The sequence below is a fragment of the Chironomus tepperi genome, unplaced genomic scaffold (assembly GCF_022539635.2).
Source record: "Chironomus tepperi strain 1889 unplaced genomic scaffold, CSIRO-AGI_Ctep_v1 contig_450, whole genome shotgun sequence".
Classification (NCBI taxonomy): domain Eukaryota; kingdom Metazoa; phylum Arthropoda; class Insecta; order Diptera; family Chironomidae; genus Chironomus; species Chironomus tepperi.
The window spans coordinates 798,815-825,710 of NW_027226572.1; the positions used below are offsets into that span (position 1 = coordinate 798,815).

The following is a 26,896-nucleotide window of genomic DNA, read 5'->3' on the forward strand; positions in this document are numbered from 1 at the left end:
TTTAGTAAAGTTGTGAACGCTAGCCACGTGGAAGTTAGGCAAACCGTTTAAATTAAACCAAGCGAAGTCCGCTAGGCAATGACAGTCACTTAGATGTCAGTTCGAATCGATTGCCAAGCAGACGCTGCTTGGTTCTAATCATATAGTCCTCATGACTGCTGTTTGTACAACATTTAACTATGTACCGAGATTGTACATTTCAGCCTCCTGAGACATGTTCAATTAAGGCTGCTTAAGACCATATTAAATGTCACAATATTGCTAGACAAATGTCTTCTTAAACTGCTTTGATTATACCATAAACTTTGCAAACTTCAGCACTTCATCCGTCCTTGATCATGACAAATTAAATGCCTATCAATACCCAATCAAACCGCATCAAACTCACTCATCAATAAAATCAGCTAAGAAAGAAATAAGAGCAAGTGAATGATACATGCGTAGAGTAGTGATTTGTAGTGATTTGTGCAACATAACAAGCACATAATGATCACTTAAAATGAAGCAGAATTAGTCAATGATTCATGGTCTCTCACCACTCTCGACCACCATGAAGACAAGTTGTGAATATGCAAGAATATGACTATATATTGATTAACATATTGACATGAGTTCATTTTTTAACAAGAATAATATTCGCAAAGAGAGATATTGGTCAACTGACCGTGACCAACATGATATGGATAGGTTTGAAAGAGAAACTTAAATAATTCTCATTCGTTGTCATTTTCATAAAATGCACAGCTATGTAAACATTCAGCTGCTTAATAAAACTGGTTTTATAAATATGGGGATATGTTACTATTGAACTTCGAATTTAACTCTATGTTTTTGGTTCGCATACTCACTTTTTGCATACAAATTGTTTGACGTGATAATTGTCATGATTTATGATGTAAATGGTTTGTATTGAAATATTGTAGGCACTTGGGGTCGGGTTGTGGATTATGCTTTGTGTGTTTGAATAAAAGAGGCTATTCTGGTCGAAGTGGAATAGGCTGCGATGTAATAGGAAGTCGACTCTAATCCAAAATGGCGAATCGGGTGTCACCAACTGCGAACGACCTTCGTCTATGGTATGTGTCACGACTGCCATTACCAGGTGTCGTCGTCAAGACGGCACTGCCGATAGCAGATATTTTCGGCCAACGGTCGCTGTTGAATGCGTATTCGGCGATTGCTGTCTTCTCAATTGCCAATTTAGCTCTAAATAATTATGGCAAACTCGACAAATGCCAGTTCGATAACTAGACACAATGTCGGCTACCCAGCCTGTCCCACTCTTGTTTAACTGCAGCTTAATGAGCCTCAGTTTCAGAAAAACAGAAGCGATTTGTCTCAACATCTCACATTCCCCTAGACATCACTTCCGAACAAACTCTTGCATAATTTTTATGATTCTTTATAGTCAAAGCTCCATAAAATCTCTTTGTATGTACGTGAATTCTTAATCCTCTACTGTTCTGACTTGTCTTTATGTAGACGATGTAAACAAAACGTATAGCACGTGAAATTGAATTAAAAATGCCGCTCAGGTTGCTTTTCATTGTGTGCATTATTATTACATTGTTTATTTCATTTACTTTACAGTTAATTTAGACACAAAAGTTTTACTTTTTATTGTTATGAAAAAAAAAAATTAAAATGTTACGATTCATTTTATTATTATTGGAGTATGAGAGTGATTTGTTAATTTAGCTGCTTAATATTAGAATCAATTATTACTTTTGGAATCAATGAACCTCTAAAAGTTGTGTAATCGTTTTTGAAAATCTAGTGGAATTGTTTATTCGGAATGTTTGAATGACTCAAACAAAACTGCTGTCAAAATATTAGTTTAGTTAATAGATTAGTATTGTCTAGCTACTGGACTCTAGAATTGCTTATTTACTAAACTTCTGATTAAGCTCTAGCCAGTGTCTAGCATAATCTAGAGCAATGGTGGATAACCTTTTACTTTTGGTGGTATGTCTCGACCGAAGTCGCACACGGCATACGGTTCATGACATTTCCAAGAAAATTGACTGGTACACTAGTGATTGCCCACCACTGACCTAGAGCTAGGAATTGCTTTTGTCTAAGCACTGCCAAAGGATGAGGGTCAGGCCAAACCTAGACAACGGCAATGCCTACCTCTAAGCTATGCTAGACACAAGCAAGAGCTTAGTAAATATTCAAGAAGTGTATCAGCTTTGCGAGCCAACGCGGATAGAAAGTCTACCGAGAAGGACGAACTTCGCTCCGCATAATTTTCAACCTTCAGAGTCTCATCGATAAGTCAGTGTTTTGACTGCATTTCTGGGATAGACATTAGATTAAAAATATTTACCTTTACCTGTCAATTTTTGAGATATGCTTATCAGTGTTGTGTTAACATTATCAATTGAGAGGAACCTTCAGCTGTCAAACAATCATTGACTTTCCTGGGATCAATTATTGGACTTTCCTGGGATCGATTATTGGACTTTGTGCAAATCCTATTCTAATTATAGCTATGAACTTGACATTTGATAAACTTGTTATGAAACTTAAAGTTTCCCGGAAAGCACACGGCGGAGAAATGATTGAAAATCTAGCCTTAGATAGACTTGAATCAAGCTTGAGAACGGATTTCATTGAATCTTGTCTGGGGCTAAAGTCATGCTATCCTGGGGCCTGATTTTTGGTCATTCAACACCATAGGCCTTCCAAGTTTATGATTTCTCGATGTCGGAACCGGGAAATTCCGGAAAAGTTCCGTTTTAAACCAGAGTTGCTAAACAAGTACTTGTGACAGGCAGAAACCATACAAATTCTTGATAATTTATATGGTTTTGTAGGAAAAAACCAAATAAATTATCAAGAATTTGTATGGTTTTCGCCTGTCCAACTCTGTTTCAAACTTGTCCCGAGTCCATAATTGTAGACTAATCCCAACCTATCCCACTCAAAAAGTGAATGACAGAACTACAATTGAAATTCTAAACTTCAATTCCATAACATTTACGTAATATCTACGCAACCTTTAATAATTCACAGAACAAACATATAGAGTCAGAAATACAAAAATATTGATCTAACTAAATATATTCTTGATCGACCAACTTACGCAAAAGACTCATAAATGGTGATCTAATTGTAAACTCTTGATATTCGTTCTGATAATGACTATTGTACATCACAGTTATTTGAAATTGGAGTGGATTTTTCGGTAATTTCTGTGACGACAATTTACTGTTTGCCGACGCACATACGTTCTAGCTTACGACACCTAATTAGTGATCAAAAATGCGGATCAATATATACATCAAATGTAAATATTTGCAATGATCTAAACCTATTACGTTAATCCGATAGACTAAGTCTAATGAACTTCACTTAACTTACAATAATCCTTACAAGCCTATTATTAATTCTATAGAACACACTTTGTGGTTTTGATTGAGATTCTTTATAACTTTTATATCTCCATTCATTCATTTTTGAGGTTAAGGATGAAATGCAAAGTCAAGTATTTATTAATGCAACATGAGTAAAACAAATTAAATTCGTAAAGAGGAAAAACGACTTTTAATTCCATAATGCCATATGTATGAGCAGAGGTGGGATGTCAATGTCGGCTTGGGCCAGGGGTGTAGCCGGAAAATTTTACTAGAAGAAGGGAAGGGGAGCTGAATGTACTCCAATGCTGCGACTCTGGCTTCGTCCCAGACTAGGGCATCTGAACGCTACATAACCCAGGTTGCATCAATGCAACATATCTAACCACAATTTTGTGTGTCGCTGAATCACTTAAACCAAGTTAAAGTGACTAGATAAGCGAAAAAGAACTCGAATTCAAATAAACTTTGCTTGGGATCGAACCCAGGACCTTTGAGTCGACTGTCCGACTTTCTAGCCAAGTAGACCATTCCGGTTATTTCACTGCTTTCATGTAAGCAACAGTTTGACTGACATGTATAATTTGTGCCGATCAAGATCGTCATTCCAACCCGAACTTGCCCGAGTTGCAAAACAGGCACTTGTTACAGTCAAAACCGTACAATTTCTTACAAAACCATACAAATGATCAAGAAATTGTACGGTTTTTGCCTGTGACAGATGCCTGTTTTGCAACTCTGATCCCAACTCTGTCATAATGCAGTTCAATCAATATGCAACTGTGAAAAAGATCACTAAAAAACATCATAAAGTAAACGCTATTAACCTTGATCTTGAGCGTCCGACAGTTTTTGCCCACTTGTCGTAATTTCCAGTTTTTTTTTCTGCACATTTTTTTTTTGTTTGTTTGTTTTAATTTATTTAACTTTTCATTGAAACAGATATATTTAAAAATAAAAAAAAGACTTAGCAAAAAAAATTATAAATCTATATTCGCAGCTAATTAGCTTATTGGATGTGATGATATTAATGATGCTGAAAGCAAAAGTGTTAATATGGAATAAAATACGGTATTAGTCATATCATGTGTGGTATTATTGAAATGAGTTTTTGTGAATGTATATGTCAAGTGGTAATATGAGAGGATTTAGTGTGGATTATCAAGTGTTTTATTGAATTGTTTGGTGAATTTTTGGAATATTTTGCGTGTGATATTGAAGAACATTTGAGTAATTACAATAAATAATAAATTTGGGGGTTCTAAAGTAACGATTGTTTGTAATTTAACGGAATAAATATTAAAATTAACGGATTTTAAAATTTGAAGAATAACGACTTTTTAAAATTTTGAAAAATAACCGATTTTTGAAATTTGAAAAATAACGAATTTTTAAAGTTTGAAAAAACACGTCTTTTGGATACTTGAAAATTAACAGCTTTTTGAAATTTGATATTTAAAATGTGAAAATAGCCACTTTTTGAAATTTGTTAAATAACGGATTATTAAAATTTGAAAACCAACATTTTTTGAAATTTGAAAAGTAACAGATTTTTAAAAATTAAAAACCGCCTTTTTGAAATTTTTAAAAATTACCGACTTTTTAAAATTTTAAAAAATAACGAATTTCTATAATTTTGAAAAATTTGAAAATTTGCAATAAAAAATTTTGAGGAATAACAAACATTTTGAAATTTAAAAAATAACAAATTTTCAAAATTTGAGACTTTTTAAAAATTTAAAAAATAACGAATTTTTAAAATATAAAAAAATACCGAATTTTGAAAAATAAGAATTTTAAAATTTAAAAAATTTTTGAAATTTGAAAAAATAACGGTTTTTTTGAAATTTGAAATTTTTTTTATTGGCAATAAGAATTACAAGAATTTTCCACAACATTTTTGAAGTATTGAGTTATTTATTACTAAGTCCATTGGATTTTATAGCTCACTACCCAAAACAATAACATTCCTACACCTTCCCAACATGTCTCCCCATCTCAACATGGACAGCTAATTGCAAAATAATTATTTTAAACTGAGAACATAAATCATTCAACAGAATTAAATTCTAAATTGAGAAATTAATAATCTCTTTTTTTATTTCCACAAGTCGTATTTCATCATATCAATTTCAATTAATTGCACGTCATGTAACCATTTATTGGATGTCCGATATGCTACTGAGAGCAATTTTTATTGCAATACCACGTGCTTTTTTTAGCATCAACGGCACTTGAAGGAATTTCACTTTTTTATTGTATTTTTTCTATCTTTTTATGTACATAAGCTATTATCGTATGAATGTGATACTCAACTACAAGATTACTTCATTCTTGGACTTCTCATGCTGACTGATTGTTCATATTCTGATGTGAGATGTCTGGAATGTTAAGAATTTTTGGGAATTTTTTGGAATTCCGTTAATATTTGTCATCATCTTGCAGCTTATCTACCCAACCTTGCACATTCATATCTAAAAATAATACACATTATTTCCTTAACATGCTGAAAAAAAGTTCAAAAACCTCACATTTATTTTACATTTCTTCTTTCTACAGGTCTCATAAAGTACGGCATTTCATCGCTGATTGTAATCATAACTTCATGTGCCATAGCAATCATTGATCCTTTAGAAAGAATTATTGAAAGTGTAAGTATAATTTATTATCATATGCCTGATCATAGGTCTATAAACTTATGGGGTGTTATGTGGATGATGTAGAGGTTTCTGAGATGCTGAATTGTTGGAATGGAGATCTTGTAATTGCCTGTCAGTGGTAAATCATTAGTAGTTCAGTAGTTAGGAGCAATACAGAAAATTTGTAACTTATGTAAGACAATTTGCCATTTAGTCGAGGAGCTCCGGATAGCTCAGTGGTAGGAGTATGTGACTGTTAATCGGAGGACGTGGGTTCGAGTCCCAATCAGGATTCGATATTCGGAATCGTACTTTTTCTGTTAGATTATGTCAGATCATGTCCATTCCATGACTAGAAGAAGAGATTTTCCAGTCAAGTATGCATTTTAGACAGCCTACGTTTAAAACGTGGAATTGACACAGAGTCAGCATGATTACATGCTCGATATCAAATTTTCAGCCTTTTTCTCTTACCATGAGGTGTTGAGGTAGAATATGCTTGGACTTTTGACTCGAAAAACCCTAGCAATTTAGGAATATTGTTCAAAGAGGGGTGAAGGGGACCCCAAATCTAACCCTCCTTCACACTTATCACCTCACGTTACCCTACCCACTTGGCACTGTTGTAGTTAAGTAGTCATGAAATCAGTTTAGCTCCCAAATTGCCAAAAATTCAAGTGTTACTAAGAATATTGCCCAAAGAGGAATGAAGGGTTCGATCCCAAGTTCAGCTCTCCAATCCAGCATTCTCTACACTACCACTTACCATAACACACCCTAGTATACTTAATCCACCAAATTTTCAAAAATCTAACAATTTTCTAATTTTTTTTCTTAATTCACAGCAACTCCAAGTGAGGCCTGGCACATATCTCTACAATGTGTGGGAAAAGCCACCACTAGAAGTATTTTTAAAAGTTTACATATTCAACATCACAAATAGCGAAGAGTTTCTAAATGGAAGCGATAAGAAACTAAAAGTTGAAGAAGTCGGTCCATATGTTTATCAGTAAGTTAAGTCCACTTATTGAGTCCATTTTCTACCATTAAGTACGTTTTTACAACCTACAGGGAATTTCTTATTAATGATAATGCAACATTCCATGAGAATGGCACAATGAGTTACGTGCCAAAGCGACATTGTGTCTTTGTACCTGAACGATCGATTGGTGATCCAAAAAAGGATTTTATTTTGGCACCAAATCTTGTTGTACTTGCTGCATCAACGGCATCAGCAAAATTATCGACATATGCTGCGTTCGGTGTGTCCATGCTGATTAAGACAATGAATGCAAAGCCTATAATAAGACTGACTGTTGATGAATTTATGTGGGGCTATGATGATAATTTAGTTAAATTAGCAAATAATATTGTACCGAATTTTATTACATTTGAGAGATTGGGAATTTTGGATCGGGTAAGGATGATAATTTTGATGCCTGATGAGGGACATGAGATTGATGAAATGGCATGTTGCACCATAGTGGACGACATGTTGCACCATAGTGGACGGCATGTTGCACTATAGTGGACGGCATGTTGCACCATATTGGACGGCATGTTGCACTATAGTGGACGGCATGTTGCACCATAGTGGACGGCATGTTGCACCATATTGGACGGCATGTTGCACCATAGTGGACGGCATGTTGCACCATAGTGGACGGCATGTTGCATCATATTGGACGGCATGTTGCACCATAGTGGACGGCATGTTGCACCATAGTGGACGGCATGTTGCACCACCATGTTGCACCACATTGGACGGTGGACGGCATGTTGCACCATTGTGGACGACATGTTGCACCACATGGACGACATGTTGCACCAAAATGGACACCCTGATGCTTTGTGCCACAATTCTTCTACATAAACTTTCCTTAAACTTCACTCTCCATCCCAACAAAAATACCATTTCACACTCACATCCCTCCCCAGGCAATGTTCTTCATTGACAAATCATTTTGAACTTTACATTAATTCACAGCTATTCGATGAAGGCCACAACGTTGTTTCAATGATTTTACCAGAAGGTATTGAACTGTTGAATAGAAAAAAGCTTCAGGAGGAGAAAGAGAAGCATGAATTAAGAATGAAAGAAAGGCAAACAATGGAAACAGAAGAGCATGTAGAGACGCTTGAAAATAGTATTGCATCGGCATTGGTTGCTGAAACGGCATCGGATGTTGAATATGATGACGATTATGATCGATTTAATGAGATACCAGCGATGGATTTGAAGGTTGAGGAGCCAAAAGTGATTGAGGATGAGAAGCCAGTCAAGGAGGAAGTTAGGGAATATTCGATAGATAAGTGGAATGGCTCGCCGGGACTGAATGTTTGGGGCTACAACAACACTGATAAGTAAGGAATTTAATTATGTCAATTGACTATCTGTAGCTTAATATCTCTCATTCTACTCATAGCAACCATCCATGTGCAGTCTTGCAAGGTGCCTACGACGGAACTTTATTCCCAAAACGTTTCAAAAAAGACGATAAATTCTTCATTTACCGCAAGGCTTTCTGCCGTAAACTAGCAATCCATTATTCTCACACCGCAAAACTCGATGGTATTGAGGCGTATTGGTTCAAATTAGCTGATAATGCATTTGATGATAAAATTGATGATCCGGAAACTATTTGTTATTGTAGTGGAGAGAAGACGTGTCCAAAACGTGGTTTGGGGAACATAACACCTTGTTATTATAGTAAGTATGAGGCATATTATTTGCAAATGGATTATCAACATTCAATTTATGTCGATTTCTAATTGAGCTGTCATTAGTTTGGCCTTCGGGATATTTGCAAAGTGCGTGTTGCAAATATTCTTTTGTATAGGAAGGATTTAAAGTATTTTTGGTACTTAGACTGGTTCTTAGACTCAACCTAGACTCGACCTAGACTCAACCTAGACTCGACCTAGACTCGACCAAGACTCGACCTAGACTCGACCTAGACTCGACCTAGACTCGACCTAGACTCGACCTAGACTCGACCTAGACTCGACCTAGACTCGACCTAGACTCGACCTAGACTCGACCTAGACTCGACTAGATCAGACTAAATACAACTCTAATCCATCACTAAGTCACTATACAGCTAAAACTCCTTAAGATTACCCAATTCTAATCTCACCAACCTTACCACTTTTAGATCTCCCAATTGCCGTATCACTTCCACATTACTACAATTCCGATCCATCACTTCTGACAGAGATTGACGGTCTACATCCGGAAAAAGAGAAACACGAATCAGTGATTGCAATGCAGCCTGTAAGTTAATCAATTTTTCTATTGTCTTCAAACAGCTTATTTGTGCATAATCGTAATTATGTTGTCTGTGCATTTATAACATTTTCTATTTATGTCTCATAATCCTATTAAGGAATTGAAAATTGCTGGATTGCTGCAATATCAATAATTTATGTAGTTATGATTACAGTAAATATTAATGTCTGTTATTCTATAGTCGTATTTATGGGATATTAAAAGTTGGCCGTATGATAATGGAATTAAGCATTGATGCTGTGGATTGACTTTGTTGGGAAAGTTGGAGTTAGTGGTGTTGCTGTTGGGTCAAGGACAGGGATTGGGAATGTCTGGATGGGATTCAAACCCATGTCCAACCCATGAAGTAATGAGATTCGAATCCATGTCCAACCCATGAAGGAATGGGATTCGAACCCATGTCCAACCCATGAAGGAATGGGATTCGAACCCATGTCCAACCCATGAAGGAATGGGATTCGAACCCATGTCCAACCCATGAAGGAATGGGATTCGAACCCATGTCCAACCCACGTCCTATGACATTTGGACGCATGCTCCTACCATTGAGCTATCTCGGGATACTCGATTGTTTGGCAGTCGACTGTCTATATCCCCTTTACTACTGCATCCCCATTCGTATACCACTAACATCCCATTCCAATAATCTCAATGCCTAACTATTGATTTCCTGGAATATTGACACGTTGTCACAATCATGTTGGGCACGTGAAATTCAAATATTTTCATTAATTGTTATTCAATATTGTCAATTATTCATTTATATGATAATTAAAAGATACACTTTGTGGAGCACGTTACACATAAAAAAAAAGAATCTTGTTCAATTAAACACAGATCAAGCTGCTGTATTATTAGTTCAGATTCATTTATAATTTATTTCATTTTTTTTTTACAACCTAAAACAGAGAATGGGAGTTCCAATTAAAATAACTTCACGTATTCAGCTCAATTTGATGAATGGCGAGACAAAGTTTAATACACAAGTGAAGAGATTTGACCACTTGACGGTGCCAATTGTGTGGATTGAGTGTGTAAGTTGAAAAAAATAGAGGTTGTTCACTTATGGTGTTGTGCATTTTAGGAATTGTGGCTGTAGCTGTAATGGAGAATGAGTGCATCTTCATGGTATGGTGATTGGATCATGGTGCTATGTGGATGTGATTGTTGTACTACCTCTACCATTACTGCTGTCTCTAGCCTTACCATTGCCCAATCATTACCCTTACCTCTACCCTTACTACCTACCCCTAAACCCTTACTCCCTACTCCTACCTTTACTCCCCACTCCTATCCTTAATGCATATCCCTACCCTTCGTCCCTACATACCCTTAATCTCAACCCCTACCCTTACTCCTTATCCCTACCCTTACTCCTTATCCCTACCCTTACTCCCTATCCCTACCCTTACTCCCTACTCCTATTCTTACTTCATATCCCTACCATTACCCCTACCTCTACTCTTACCATTACCTCTGCGTCTTCCCTTACCCCTATCTCTACCCTTACTCCCAAGTTATGCAAATGGGTATGAACCAAGAGTAGAGGTAGGGGTAGGGGCAGGTGTATACCGAGACACCAAATCCCGGACACCTAAATCACTGCCAATACTCTGCGAAAAGGAATCTTACCTTTAATGCTCTGAGTGCCATCACCTGTGAACAACCCCACCCTTCCTAAATCCACAAAAATTCTAATCTCACCTCTCATTTCAGGCTGTCGAAAGGCTCCAGTTCTCACTCAACATAATTTTAATAACAGCATTCATAATCCTACCGATCATGCAGAAGCTCATCATTTACATCCTAGCATTTATTGGAGCAGCTGGTATTGCCCTTTGTGCACTCAAATATTTCCTATTTTGTGACTTACCGGATAACAAAAAGTCAATAAAATATACAGCTGTATTTCCATACATTAAACGTGAAATGGCTAAATTTGAGGAAAAGGAACGAGACATGCTTCAACGAGTGGATTCAGTCTAATGAAATGGAACATGATGTTCGTCACGTTTAGCAACTCAATTTAATGGAATATATGCCAACGTCTTCATTCCTTTCCCAATATCCTGCACTTTAGTTTAATGTATAGTCGTAAAAAATTGTGATACTTTAGGTTTTTAAGCAGGTTTTAGGTCAATAATTGTTTTTTTTTTATATTTTTTAGTTTTTAAAAACTTTCTATAAACTTCCTATACAAAATTCAATAGCTTTAGAGCTTTTAAAGCTTAACAAAATTTGAAAATGTGCAATCCGAATTCTGACAGAATTTTATAATTTTATTGAAAAAAATTAATTTAATTATTTATTATTTTATGAAAAATACTAACTTAATTAATTTTTAATTTTTTTATTTGTGCGACGTAAATTATAAAGGATTTATGCTTAATTTGTTTATAAGTGTGGTGTCGGAGAGCTGAGTGGGAGTTGAGGCAGAGTTGCAAAACAGTCACCTGTGATAGGCAAAAACCGTACAAATTCTTGATAATTTGTATGGTTTCGTAGCAAAAAACCAAATAAATTATCAAGAATTTGTACGGTTTTTGCCTGTCACAGGTTCCTGTTTTGCAACTCTTTTGTCAGTTTTGCCAGTGCTAAAGTAAGACCTTTGTAGCTGAGTAATTAAACCATAGAACTATGAAAAGCTCCAAGTGGTCACTACCCACCTACATGTAGCATCTACATGTCATTAAAATAGAGACAAGTACCCTAACAGATAATAAACGCACTACTCTAAATGAGCGTGCTCGTGATAATACTCTGTCAATATATATATCAGCATAAGCTACTTGTCTGTTCGGCATATAGGCATGGCCATAATTCATACAACGCTCACGACATCACAACAAGTGCTTCGGATACTAGCTTTATATCTTTTTTTGTTAGACTTTTTGAAGTCGTACTTAAGGATGATGGCAGAAGCTTCGCGAGGAGACTTCTGGTAGGGCTTTAGTTGACTACACGTGGGTGTCACGTGAGTGCTACAAGGGTGCCACAGAGTGTCTCATGGAGTGTCATGTGACTGCTACGTGGGTGCCACGACAGTGCTACGTGGGTGCACATATGGGTGTCATGTGACTGTTACATGGGTGCCACGGAGTGTCATGTGACTGCTACGTGGGTGCCACGTAGGTGTCACGTGGTGTCACATTAAATGTCAAAATTAGTGATTCAAAAAGTCTGAATAATTTGTTTATTTTTGTCATGAATCTAGAATTTTAAAATCAAAACGAATCTCAATTAAATTCTCTAATATTAAAAATAATTTAAATAATAAGTGGAGTAGGAGAGCATAAAATTGACTCATAAATTTAACAACATAACGAAACAGGAAGTGACATTGTGACAATAATTAAGAACAAAATAAAAATTGAATAATTTTTTTATATATTATTTAAAAAAATCTCTTTTATTTAACTTTATGAATTAAATAACATGATTTAATAAATTAAAACAAAATCAAGCTAATCACTAAATTATTAATGTAATTAAATTGCAACAGTTGATATAAATTTTTAAATTTTAAATTCATATCGCACTTAATATGAATAAATAATGGTAAATTCGATAAATTATCGTACAATAATTGAAAAATCATCAACAAGCCAAAATAAATAATTTAAATTCTCAAATTTTCCACTTAAGAATATTTTTACAGTTTCATAAAATTATGAAAATTTTCATTTAAATATATCACATGTTGCATATACAATTCATTTTATTGCTCGTGACAATTGAAAATATTTTTCATTATTCGAAAATTACTTAAAATTATTAATATATTTGTTCTAGGGTTGAATAATCTTATATTTGTAAGGTAACAATTTTATTTTTGTTGTAATTTTTCTAAAAAATGGCAAGAATTTTTATGAATGTGGTTTGTCAATTTTAGAAAGTTAAAAATTCTTATTTTAATTTTTTTTAAATTTAAATAAATTTATGAATTTGTATTTTAGAAAAGAATCAAATCAAAAATTGAAATTTAAAAAATTTGAAATCTTGAAATTTAAAATTAAAAAAAAATTTAAACTTTTAAAATTTAACAAAATTTGAATTTTGAAGTTTAAAAGTTAACAAAAATTAAAATTTTAAAATTAACATAAATTTGAGTTTTGAAATTTAACATTTAAAATTATTTAATTTTTTTTGAAATTTCAAATTTAAAATTTGACTTTAAAATTTAAAAGTTAACAAATGTTGAAATTTAAAAATTAACAAAACTCAATTTTCAAAATTTGAAATTTAACAATAAAAGTTTTGAAATTTAAAATTAAACAAAAATTTTGATTTTAAAAATTTAAAATTTAACAAAAATTTGAATTTTGAAATTGAAAAAAAAAGTTTAACATTTAAGAAAAATTTGAATTTTTAAATTTGCAAAAATTTCAACATTGAAATTCAAAATTTTATGAAAATTTGAATTTTAAAAAATTTCAACAAAATATTCAATTGACAAACACATTCTTCAATATTTTTATAAATTAATAATAATACTGTCATCAAATAATACTTAAAAATTATTAACATTTAAAAAATACCCAAAAATCTCCCCACCCTGCATCAACATTTTTCAATAATTTCTGATAAATTCCTTCATAATTAATTTTAATTCATATGTTCTGGCTTCTGAAACAATAAACCTACAATTTATATACATCCAATCATCATTATTCATTCATTTAAATTTTCATATTCATTCACACGTAATATTTTCATCCTCATATGCCCATCGTCCACACACATTCAACATGAACCGCATCAAAAGTTCATTTCCATTTTAATTATTTCGAATAACATTATCGATCCAATTTCGGTAATATGCAACGTTCGTAAATACATCAGCATATCCTTCTTTTGCACATCCCGAACCGAAACTCGTTATGCCAACGAGTATCCAAGGACCATTTTTATCTAATTTACATTGAAGGCCGCCACCTGCAAAAAAGATTTTGGAGATGAATTTATGTACATTTATCTAAATTATTCAATAATATTACCTGAATCGCCGATGCATGAGCCACCGGTTCCGTCTAGTCGTCCCGCACATAAATGCTGTGCGTTATTTAAGGACACGTATCCTGAATAAACATCGTCGCATCTGTATTGAAATTAAAATTGATTGAGTTTTAATGCAATGGGAATATTAACGGTTGTGAAGATGACCTTGTGGGTGATTTTGTGGGAATTTAATGTTTTTTAGATCAAAATTTGAAAATTTTAAAATTATTAAAAATTTCAAGATCAAATTTTGAAGAATTTCAAAATTTTCAAGATTCAAATTTTTGAAATTTCAAAATTCAAAATTTGAATTCAAAAAATTTTAAGAAGATCAAAATTTAAAAATTTCAAGATCAAAGTTTAAATATTGCAAGATCAAAATTAAATATTTTAAGATCAAAATTTTAAAATTTAAGATCAAATTTTAAAAATGTCAAGATCAAATTTTAGAAATTTCAAGATCAAATTTAACAAATTTCAAGTCAAATTTACAAATTTTAAGATCAAATTTTGAAAATTCCAAGATCAAATTCTAGAAATTTCAAGATCAAATTTTTAAAATTTCAAAATTCTCAAGATCAAATTTCAAAAATTTCAAGATCAAAATTTTAAAATTTCAAGAACAAATTTAAAATCAAATTTTAAAATTTTTAAGATCAAATTTCAAGTTTAAGAATTTCAAGATCAAAATTTCAAATATTTCAAGATTCAAAGATTCAAATTTTAAAAATTCCAGATCAAATTTCAATTAAAAATTTCACTATCAAATTTTCAAAATTTCAAGATCAAAATTCGAAAATTTTGAAAGATTTCAAGATCAAATTTTTAAAATTTCAAGATCAAAATTTAAAAAATTTTAAAATTTCAAGATCAAAATTACTAAATTTCAAGATCAAAATCTCCCAATTTCACACAAAATCCCCAAAAGCAACAAAATCTTCATCCATAAAATATAGCACAAATTCCTTACTGTTGCATGTTGTGAATCGGAACATCAATTTTCAATAGAACATCCGACAAGTCACCCCTTTCCATCCACTTTCCCCATCCAACTGTCCAACAGTCATAATAATCGATTGATGAGCTCGTTGGCTGCTTATCCTTTGCACTCATAAACAATTCATAATCCTCAGGATTTGTTGGCCGACGATGCAAAAATTTGTCATTTCGTCGATGATTCTTCTTCGGAATTGACGTCGAATTTCTCGTAAATTTACTACTGCTCATAATTTTTGTCTTATTAGCACTGCTGGCATCATCAGATCTTAATTTAGTTTTTGGACTTTCCTTTCTTGCAATCTCATTTCGATTTACTTTTTTGATTTTATCCATCAATGACTTAACATTCGATGACGAATCCAATTTTCTTAAATAATTTTCATTTCGATCAAGATTTAATAAATTATCATCATTATCATTCCATTGGATTGACGTTAATTTGGTAGGTGGTGGTCCATTACGTGTCGGATTGATTTTGGTGTGACTCGATGATGGCAAAAAGATTGTTCGGACACCCGATTTTGGTGATAAATTTGCGGCTCTTGAGAGCTTCATGAGAACTAAAATTGGAAGAAAATATATCAAAAATGTGTAAAAGAATTTGAGGTTAGGGGCTGTTGGCTTGTTACGTAACGAGGAGAATTGACTTTTTGACATAAATCATTTCTCTCCCTCTCTTCTCTCTCTTCCCTCTCTTCTCTCTTCCTCTCTTCCTCTCTTCTCTCTCTCCCCTCTCTTCTCTCTCTTCTCTCTTTCGTCCCTCTCTTCTCTTTCTTCTCTCTCTCTTTCCTCTCTTCCCTCTCTTCTCTCTCTCTCTTCCCTCTCTTCCCTCTCTTTCCTCTCTCTCTCTCTCTCTCTCTCTCTCTTCCCTCTCTCTTCCCTCTCTTCCCTCTCTCTTCATTCTCTTTCCTCTCTTCCCTCTCTTCCCTCTCTTCCCTGTCTTAACTCTTTTCCCACTCTTCTCTCTCTTCTCTCTCTTCTCTCTCTTCTCTCTCTTCCCTCTCTTACCTCTCTTCCCTCTCTTCTCTCTTTCCTCTCTTTCTCTCTCTCTCTCTTTCTCTCTCCCTCTTTTTCCTCTCTCTCCCTCTCGCTCCCTTTCTCTCACTCTCGCTCCCCCTTGCTCTGCCGCCTCCCGCTCTCATCGTATCCCCATCTCTTAAGAACGTTACGTAACAAGTGTACAACCCCCGAATCCACATACTCACCTAAATCATTTTTAAAGTGTCGATATTTTTCATGCATAACAATTTTATCGACTGGAATTCGTTGCTCGTAGCCCGTCTCAACTTTACGATTGTTTTCACCAAGTACAACTGTCCATAGGGCAGGTAGTGGCAGGTTGAATAAATCACTGCGGATATAAAAGAATTGTTATTACTGATTTTGTTTTCTGTGTTCAAATGAAATGGAAGAAATGCTTTAAGTTATTGAGATTTATGGTGTTAATTTATAACTGCTGTGCGCTATGGATAGCTTGGATTTTTATTTTTATTTTTTTCGTTGTTGTTCATGAGAGATTATGGAGGAACATTTTTATAGGCAATTTATTGGATCTTTATCAAAAGAGTGGAGATTTGTATTTTTTTGTGAATTATCGGAGAATTTATGGAATTTTAATGTTTACAGCTGTAAATGGCTTAGGTAAAACAAACAATCAATGTAAAGAAGCTTAATTTATAGTTGAAAAATTCGAATTCAGATTGTAAGATTGAAGTTTAAGCTTAAATTATGGAAATTAAAGTCAAAAATTGAATTTGAACTGTCAAATCTAAGTTGTAGTTCAGAAATCAAACTATAAGCTCAAAGTTCAATCTTCAAGTTCAAAAACTGAATTTTAAAAAAATTACTAAATATTCAAAAATTGAACTTTGGGCTCAAAAATTGAACTTTGGGTTCAAAAAACTAACTCTTAAGTTCAAAGTTGAACATATTTAGTTCTAATTTATATTTTAGATTCAAATTTTTGAAATTAAGATTTGAATTTTAACCTTTGAGCTCTCAGACTTGTTTTTTTAGTTTAAAAAAATGAGCTTTAGGTTGAATTTTGGAGTTTTAGCTTTTAGAAATGAAATTCAAGCTCAAAAGTGAACTTCAGATTCGAAAATTGAACTTAAAAGTCAAAAATTGAACTTCAAGTTCAAAAGCTTAACTTCAAGTTCAAAAATTGAACTAAAAATTTAAAATTTGATCTTAAATTTCAAAATTAATTTTTAAGGTTCATAATTTGAAAATTTTAAGTTCAAACATTAAATTTAACGTTCAAATTTGATCTTCAAGTTCAATTTCAGAATTTATTAATCAAAATTAATCTCTAAACTCCAAAAAGTCATCATATTAAGCATGTCACTCAATTCACAAATCTCCAAATCTAATTACTTGCACTCCACTAACCCTCAAAACCCCCAACATTAACCTTGAACCTTTTTTTTCCTCTTAAATAAACTTGCAATTTCATTTCATGACCACAAATCTCAATTTCTTTCATCTCACATCTCCATCTCAGTCCCATACTCACTTATGAACACAATGTGCACTCGACACAACCCAATATTTATTTATAAGCACGCCACCACACCAATGACCAATGAATCCAAGTGATGGATGTAACAATTCCAACGATGCTTGCCATCCAAATTCACCATCGCGTGTTGGATATCCATACATAATTTTTGGTTGTCTTGCTGTTGAATTCCTTCGATGTTGATGCTTATTGGATTTCGATTTGGCTGCAAAAGCTGAGAAATATAAAGAAAATATAAATGTAAATATTAGCAGATTAACGAGGAAGAGAAAGGAAATTTGAAGCTTTATGCTGAAATGTTTTTGTCATAGCATAATGCGCATCTATAATCGTGATTGTCTGCATAACAATAAGAGAGTCAATAATAATAATAAAATTTCAAATGCCAAAAAGCTTTATTAATGATGAAGATTAAAGGTTGACGTACAGGGGGGTGTAGCCACCTCCCCCCTCTCCGAGAATTCGAAAATTTGTTGTAACGGTTTTTTATTTTCAAATTTTTTGTTTGTCTTTTTTAAAAAAATATTCAAAAAATAACGGCCATGACCCCTCCCCCTACTCCCCTAGTGACGTAACTTTTGAACAATTTCCCACAATTGAAAGTAAAGATCGTTAGCATTTCAAGCTTCTTAACTGTAGCTAAATAGACATTTTGATACTTTCACTGATACATTGCCGTTGGTCGTATCTCTCTTTCTTTTATTTTTCCTGTTCATTTTTGCACTGTATGGTGCATTATTGGTACTCAATGGTTCAACATCAAATGAAATGAAATATGCACATTACTTGATTTCAACTGCTTGAATTTATTTTTGTTGAAGGAAATGAAAATTATTTTTATTTTTTTTTATGGTGCAAATTTCTCTGGAATAGAAAACTATTGATCATGTTATGTCATGATGATCAGCTGTGGGGATTTTAAATTATATATGGTTATTATTATTTTGTTTTGTAGATTGACAGGTATTGGAAATAAAAGTTTGCATATGTAAATGTCAGTGATGGACAACCTCATATTTCATGTTGCACAACTTGAAGATATGCCTCGACCAAAATCGCACATGGCATACTGTTCAGGGCATTTCCAATCAATTTTAGAATTCATAAAATTGCCTGGCATAACCCAAGAGATACGATGCGGTAAACTACATTTCTTTGCAGTGAAATGGAGTCATGGTATCGTCAAACCAACTTCCGCGCGTCTATGGGATTTAAAGTATTTCCAGGAAGTTATGACTCTGAATCGGTACCGCCTTTTCTTCCCTAGCCATTCAGATCAGCTGTGATTCAAGGCCTCTCTCAGTTGAATTTAAAACTGATTATACTCTGGCCAATTTTCAATTTCAATTCAGTGTGTCAATAGCCTCCAAGAATTCTTTGGCCTCTCTCGTACCTTGTTATTAGGTATCAATTTCGGTTATAATCGGATTTAAGATCAATTATTCGAGTTGTGCGAATTAGGTGTGTCTGCAATAATTTCAATCAAACGCTTTGTTTTTCTCATTCAATACCTGATCTGGAATGTGATTCCGAGAATGTCGATAAAGTTTGTATAGTCAAATAACCCCTGATAGCTCAGTAGTATAAGCATGTAATCAGAAGTCGGATGAATAACGAATCCCGACTGGAACGTTAGTTCGAGTCCTACAAACGGATCTTGAGTCATGTGTTCAAGTCTCATTAACGGAACCCTGAACTTGGGTTCGAGTCTCACTCCGAACGTGGGTCCGAGTCCCACTCTGAACGTGGGTCCAAGTTCCACTCTGAACATGGGTTCAAGTCCCACTCTGGATCCGTTATTCAAAATTCTACTTTTTCAATCAGATCAACAGCAACTGAGCTCGATTTAATGAAAAGCTTGAATCAATAAATTTGAAAAAATAACTCAACACTTTCATTTCATAACCTTTAAATGCAGCAAATGCTGAGCCAAGTGTGAGAAATATTAATTATCACAAACTAATTGCGCCTTAAATCAAATCCAATAAATCCCGTACCCAACTTTCCTTATTTTAACATTTTCATTTAAGAAGTGAATTTATTCACTTATTCATGTAAAAGCAATAATCATCATCATCATCATCGGTAAGGCAATCATTATTGTGAATTTCGTTCAATTAGAAGTACATACAGTGTTGCTGCTGCATAAGAAACAATCGAGAATTTATTCCGATTATGAAATTTCATTCCTTTATTTCTCTTTTTTCTTCAATAACTAAATAAATCCATTAACTATAGCTATAGCTTTTGTTGTTGTTGTTGTTGCTGTCTATCTCGTTATTTCCATTATTACTGTAACTAAAGCAACAATGCACAGTGCTCTATGAATTTAATGAGTTATTATATTTCAATTTTTTCAGCTACCAGGCTACTTCAGACAGCAAATGTTTAATGAATGAAATTATTTGGATCATAAAGATAAATGGCTTGCATGCTGTGGTGCTGAAATGTTTCACTAACACTTCCAGTCTTTATGATTGATACAGCAATGTGATGTGGAAATTTCATATTTACATTGTCAATCAGAGCGACAGTTCGTGATGGTGAGTAAACTGATGCCACATGATTACCGTCGAGGAAGATTTTATAGCCGCTGATGCCATGATAGTGCAGGACACTCCAATGAATTATGGCGCCAAAATTGTTACGTAATGGAACTACATCGGTGATGGATATGAAAAAATTTGAATTACTTGGCACTAAAGTCATCGATGTGGATGAATTGCTTGGAACTAGTGACATGACGCTTTGGGATGGTTTGATGCCTTTATCGATTGGACATTTGCCACAATTGCATCCATTTGGACATGCTCGTGATGGAAACCAAGTTTCTGACTCGTCGTCAGTCTTGTCTCGGTCATTTGTCACATCGTCGCTGCCACGTCGTGTAATTGATTGTAATGATGTAATATAATCAGCTTGATTGTCATTTGATTTGATTAATTCGATTGATGATGACTTGTTGACAAGCTTGTTCTGGAATATTACAATCTGTGATGGAACTGGATCGGAATTTTCAGACATTAATGCTTCGCGGAGATTCTGTGGAACTAATTCGTCGTCTAAATCAAATAAATAGTTGCGGTGGAAGTATTTTGCTGTGTTTAATGATTTTGAATAGTAGAGCTTCTCGGTTAGGTCGAATGACATTTTATGATGGAATTAAATTGCAGGAGAAATTTTTTGTTTGTGATTTTCAAAATTTGAATTTAATTTGTTTTAGAATTCCATGGTTGCTGTGATTATTTTATTTGAATGATCAAATATTTAAATTTCAACGGTTTTTGAAAATTTAAATTTTAACTGAATTCAAAATTTTTAATTTCAACGGTTTTTTTGAAAGTTCTAATTTTAACGGGTTTGAAAATTTAAATTTAACGGATTTTAAAAATTTCAAATTTTAACGATTTTAAAAATTTGCAAAATCCAAATTCAAAATTTTGAAAATTCATATTTTGAATAAAAAGGATTTAAATATTTAAATTTTAACAGATATTAGAAATTCAAATTTTTACCATTTTTGAAAATTCAAATTTTATTTCTATTTAAAATTTTAAATTTCAAATTTTAAAAATTCAAATCTCAGCATATTTTAAAAATTCTAAATTCATCAATTTTCAAATTCTAAATTTAAACAATTTTCAAATTTTTACGGTTTTTGAAAATTTCAAAATATGAACTTCAAATTGTTGCTATGATCATTATTTCAATGATTTTTAGATATTATTATAAAATCTTCAATTTTCCCTTGATTTATTCCAACTTTCATAAATCTCCATACCTAAATATGCACAATACAACTGCATTGTAATAAATGACCACTATTTAAATAGCCTATTAGCAAGCTCATCCACAAAAGACCTTCACAAACCGTCAAATTAACATAAAATTACCTCATTCATGGTGATTCCTCCCCAAAAAACATCATTACTCATCCAATCAATCAAAAAAAATTTTTAATCCATTAAAATATCAATAAAATTTTCTCATAAAATGCAATCAAATTACACAGCTCGAATGGCTCATCATTCATTTCACTTTCAATGGTCATTCCGCATAATATTTTATGAAATATCATCATTTGACCATCCATCGATGATTATCATGCTGTGCTATATTAAACATCAATTACAATGAAGCTCTTTGTCGTCATGAGCACGACAGTAAGTGGAATCGCTATAATAATAATTACGAAATTTCTTCTACAAACAACATCCAGCTGCTCGTCTTCTTCACCATGCTGCCTGCCTGACTTTAGTGCTTGTAATATTTGTAGAACGATAAGCATTCATGATGCACATAAGTTCATGTGTTACTACTTCATAATCATCATCATCCTCTTCTGTCGTATTTCCCCATACTCATTCGTTGTCATTGTCGATACTATTAAGGGAATTGTCAACATGGATGTGAAGAAGTTGTTAAACGTTTCCGATTACGCCTCTTAGTTTTCTGTTTCTATGTTTTTCTTTTGAGCTTTGTTTTGTGGTAGATTGAGAAGGTTTGTTGACGGTTTGGAATTGTTTTGGCATTGTTGGTCAAAAAAATGAAATTTTTAACGGTTTTTGAAACTTGAATTTTGTCGAATTTAGAATTTTAAATTTTAACGATTTTTCGAAATACAAATTTTTTCCAATTTAGAATTTTTTCGAAATTCAAATTTTTTCGGTTTTGAAACTTCAAATTTTATCAATTTTTTGAAATTAAAATTTGTCGATTTTCAAATTCAAATTTTGTCGATTTTAGAATTTCAAATTTTTACGATTTTTCGAAATTTAAATTTTGTTAATTTTAAAATTTCAAATTTTAATGTATTTTCGAAATTCAAATTTTGTCGATTTTAAAATTTTGAATTTTAACAATTTTTCGAAATTCAAATTATGTCGGTTTTAGAATTTCAAATCTTAACGATTTTTCGAAAATTAAATTTTTTTCGATTTTAAAATTTCGATTTTCAACAATTTTTGAAGTTCAAATTTTGTCGATTATAAAATTTCGAATTTCAACGATATTTCGAAATTCAATTTTTTTTTCGGTTTTAGAATTTAAAATTTTCGAAATTCAAAATTTAACATCTTTTTAAAAACTTAAATTTTAACGGTATTTAAACTGTTATACCTAAGAATGCGCTTCTACTTCCTCATCATCTCCCCAACTTCCACTAACTTCTTTTCATCTCTTTACAAACGATAAAATGCTTAAGATGTTTGACTCTTTTTCCTTATGTGAATATTTATCTAACACATAACAACGGTTGAATACTTTAAATACAAGCAGAAGAAAATAAGCAGAAGTAAAAGAAGTAAATGACAAAAGACCACAAAGCAACATTAATTTTCGCTTTCATCTAATTTCTACAGACGGTAATGAAAATTATATTCAGTTTTATGCATAACATGCACGGCAACTGCTTAACACGCGCAAACGTAAAAAAATACATTAAAGTTGTGAGAATATAATGCGGCAGTAGCTTATAATCTCGTAGTTGATGTAATGTTTTTGATTTGAGGTGGAATAAGAGGAGATAACCGCAAAAACAAACAGGTTAAAAGTTTGTAATTAAATTGATTTATGGGCGCATTTGGATGGGAAGCTTCTGCGTCATAATAAGCCTCAAAGGTGACTTCAGTAACAAAATTTCTGCTTCAAAAGTGACTTCAGTGACAAAATTCTGCCTCAAAAGTGACTTCAGTAACAAAAATTCTGCCTCAAAAGTGACTTCAGTAACAAAATTTCTGCCTCAAAAGTGACTTCAGTAACAATTTCTGCCTCAAAAGTGACTTCAGTAACAAAATTTTTGCCTCAAAAGTGACTTCAGTAACAAAAATTCTGCCTCAAAAGTGACTTCAGTAGCAAAATTCTGCTTCAAAAGTGACTTCAGTAAAAAAGTTCTACCTCAAAAGTGACTTCAGTAACAAAACTTCTGCCTGAATAGTGACTTTAGTTACAAAATTCTGTCCCAAAGGTGACTTCAGTAACAAAATTCTGCCTCAAAAGTGACTTCAGTAACAAAAATTACTTTATCTGAGCAATTTAAACCAAATTTTCAATGAAAACCGCTCAAATAACACTCAAGATGATTTATGGCATCCAAACCACCCAATCTGCACATCCAAAGCCATAAAAATAAATGCACAAAACGGAAATCGCTATGAATAAACGCAAAGTTTTCATAGAAAACGAAGCATAAAATCGATAATCAATACACAACATAGCATATTAATATCCAGAGAAATTGAAAACTGTTCGAGTTATTTTAAACCTTTTAAGTCAATTAAAAGTTACATGCACAGTACAGCATGAATAGCAACAACAAAATTATTATGTACGCATCCCATCCGCGTGTGTCATTTTAATGCACTGAATAATTGATTTTTATTATCCATTGTTGATTATGTGGTTAAAGGGCGGTTCCATTTTATGCTGTTTAATGAACTGAGAATGTTGAAAATTTTGTAATTTGTAAACGGGGTGCAATTAGTTAATCTCTAGGTGGTCTTTATCCTCTCATTTAGCGGAAGTATTCAATGAAAATTTTGATTTCATTTGCTTTGTATTGTTGTGTTGAAAGGGATTAAGCTGCTTAATTGAGGTTGTTTTGAAACATTTGAGTATGGATTTGAGTTTTAAAGCTTTAGAATTTATAGAAACTATTTTTGCTTCAAAAGTGCGTTCAGTAACAAAATTTTCTGCTTCAAAAGTGCATTCAGTAACAAAATCTTTTGCTTCAAAAGTGCGTTCAGTAACAAAATTTTTCGCTTCAAAAGTGCATTCAGTAACAAAATCTTCTGCTTCAAAAGTGCGTTCAGTAACAAAATTTTTCGCTTCAAAAGTGCGTTCAGTAACAAAATCTTCTGCCTCAAAAGTGCATTCACTAACAAAATCTTTAGTTTCAAAAGTGTATTCAGTAATAAAATCCTTTGCTTCAAAAGTGACTTCAGTAACAAAATTTTTCGCTTCAAAAGTGCATTCAGTAACAAAATCTTTTGCTTCAAAAGTGCGTTCAGTGACAAGATCTTTTGCTTCAAAAGTGTATTCAGTAACAAAATCTTTCGCATCAATTGTACATTCAGTAACAAAAATCTTCTGCTTCAAAAGTGACTTCAGTAAAATTTTCTGCCTCAAAAGTGCATTCAGTAACAAAATTTTTTGCATCAAAAGTGCTTTCAGTAACAAAATCTTTTGCTTCAAAAGTAACTTCAGTAACAAAATATTCTGCTTCAAAAGTGCGTTCAGTAACAAAATCTTTTGCCTCAAAAGTGCATTCAGTAACAAAATATTCTGCTTCAAAAGTGCATTCAGTAACAAAATCTTTCGCATCAATAGTGCATTCAATAACAAAATTTTTTGCTTCCAAAGTACGTTCAGTAACAAAATCTTTTGCCTCAGAAGTGCGTTCAGTAACAAAAATCTTTACATTTCCTGATCAGCCTCATTTTAATACCTCAAAAATATTTATATGCCCAAATACTGAACATATTATATGCATTTCCTCTTCTGTTTCTCATGTTAATTAATTTCTCTTTTCTATGCCATGCAATTTCAAAACTGTGCAGGCATTTTATATCTCGTCTCTAATTTATTCTGTAGTTCCGCATATACAAAAACTAACATAATTTTTCCACATAGCTGTTTGCCAAAAAAATAAGCATCGATTCATGCAACTTTTTCCTGCGGTTTTAGGAATGAAATAAAAAGAGAGTCGGAAAAAGATACAAAAAAAAGTAAAGCATTGAGTGTAAACATATAGGACCTTTAACATTTATTGGCATTCAACCAAACATTGTGTTTCCTATGTGCATTGGAAGCTTTATGCTGTGCAATATGAAGTTCTTGACATTGGGGAGATTGTAGAGTTGAAAAAAATGCAAAACGTTGTTTATATTTATTCAAATTTGAAGTTATGGCATGCAGAAGTGTTGTTTTGGGACAATTTGAGAATTTTTGAGTTGTTTATTGAAAAGTTAATCTTTTGAATTTTAAGGAATGAATTATTGATGTGTTAAATTTAGGTTATGAATAAGAATAGGTAATGCTTGAGTTTGGTGCTGTATCAGACATCTTAATAAGCCACTGAGGTGTCTTAACAAATATCGAGTCACATATAAGTGAATCTGTCAGAGCGGGAGTAAGGCTTCTATGGTCGAGTGGTTAGGCATCACAAATGATATCTGTATCACTCTTTTATGAGTGCGTGGGTTCGATTCCCTTCTGAGGCCAATCTCAAAATCATCATATAAATTGTGGTCGATATAACAAGGTTTTGCATAATGCTCACGACATTACTCCCAATCAGAAGAAATACGGTGTAGCAAAACGAGAAGTCAGCTCTTATGACACAATGAGAGTCTAGCCTGAAGTCTGATTCTATCGAATCTGTTCCCAGATTAGTGTCAAACCTACCTAAAGCCGTATTTTCGGATTTTTGGCATTTTCTACATCGTATGCATTGAGGATCTAAAAGCTTGTAGCTTAAGTGCTAGCTATGGTTTCATTAGAGCAGCCAAAGGGAAGACAACTTAGGTGACAAGTGACAAAATTGGCAGAATTGTGACACAAGAGTTAAAAATGTGACCAAAGTGACTTACTTAGTCATCTAAGTTGTCTGCCCTCCTGGGAGCAGCTAAATCTGAAAATCTCTTAATTTAAACTAGCTCTTTGCCTGATTCCTGAATAATTTGGTCAATTCTATCAAACACAATAACTAGAAATAGTTTGAAATTTACCGAAAGTCGCATGTTCAAGTGTAGCTCCAAAATCCATCAAAAGTTGCTTAACTAGCTTTTGAACCTCCATCAGCTTCACAATTAGTCACTTAATCCACAATTCCCTTCATATCTTCACCTAACATCACCACCATCTCATTCCATTCGATCATTAGCTCAACAAACCTTAAACAAATCCATTTATACCGCCACTAAACAACTAAGTACCAAGATCAACAAACGATAATTAAGATCAGATAAGACCAATCTTATTAATTTAAGTTACAGCAAAAATTACATAGCAAAATCAACAATTTCATCGGAATTAAACAAAGAAAATTCATTAATCGACATCTAAACTGGTTGGAATATTTTCGATAAAACAA

General features: G+C 33.0%; 2 protein-coding genes across 3 annotated transcripts in view; one reads left to right on the forward strand and one right to left on the reverse strand.

The window, feature by feature from the left end:
* The window catches only part of LOC139098663 (lysosome membrane protein 2-like), a 31,216-nt gene extending 18,945 nt beyond the window's left edge, over window positions 1-12,271 (forward strand). For both annotated transcript variants that reach the window (XM_070650907.1, XM_070650908.1), the window contains 8 exons: window positions 5,919-6,010; window positions 6,844-7,007; window positions 7,070-7,415; window positions 7,986-8,362; window positions 8,425-8,708; window positions 9,154-9,272; window positions 10,196-10,321; window positions 11,004-12,271. In XM_070650907.1, coding sequence (XP_070507008.1) covers window positions 5,919-6,010; window positions 6,844-7,007; window positions 7,070-7,415; window positions 7,986-8,362; window positions 8,425-8,708; window positions 9,154-9,272; window positions 10,196-10,321; window positions 11,004-11,273 — 1,778 coding nt within the window. In that variant the 3' untranslated portion in view covers window positions 11,274-12,271. The remainder of the gene's footprint in view (window positions 1-5,918; window positions 6,011-6,843; window positions 7,008-7,069; window positions 7,416-7,985; window positions 8,363-8,424; window positions 8,709-9,153; window positions 9,273-10,195; window positions 10,322-11,003) is intronic.
* Window positions 12,272-14,021: 1,750 nt separating this feature from the next.
* LOC139098671 (uncharacterized) lies at window positions 14,022-20,955 on the reverse strand. The gene is made up of 6 exons (XM_070650928.1): window positions 20,262-20,955; window positions 17,800-18,019; window positions 16,490-16,635; window positions 15,256-15,844; window positions 14,285-14,385; window positions 14,022-14,222 (listed from the first exon to the last, which is right to left on the reverse strand). Exons 1-6 carry the CDS (start codon window positions 20,953-20,955, stop codon window positions 14,065-14,067), a joined length of 1,908 nt encoding a protein of 635 aa, XP_070507029.1. The 3' UTR covers window positions 14,022-14,064.
* Between the last annotated feature and the right edge of the window lie 5,941 nt (window positions 20,956-26,896).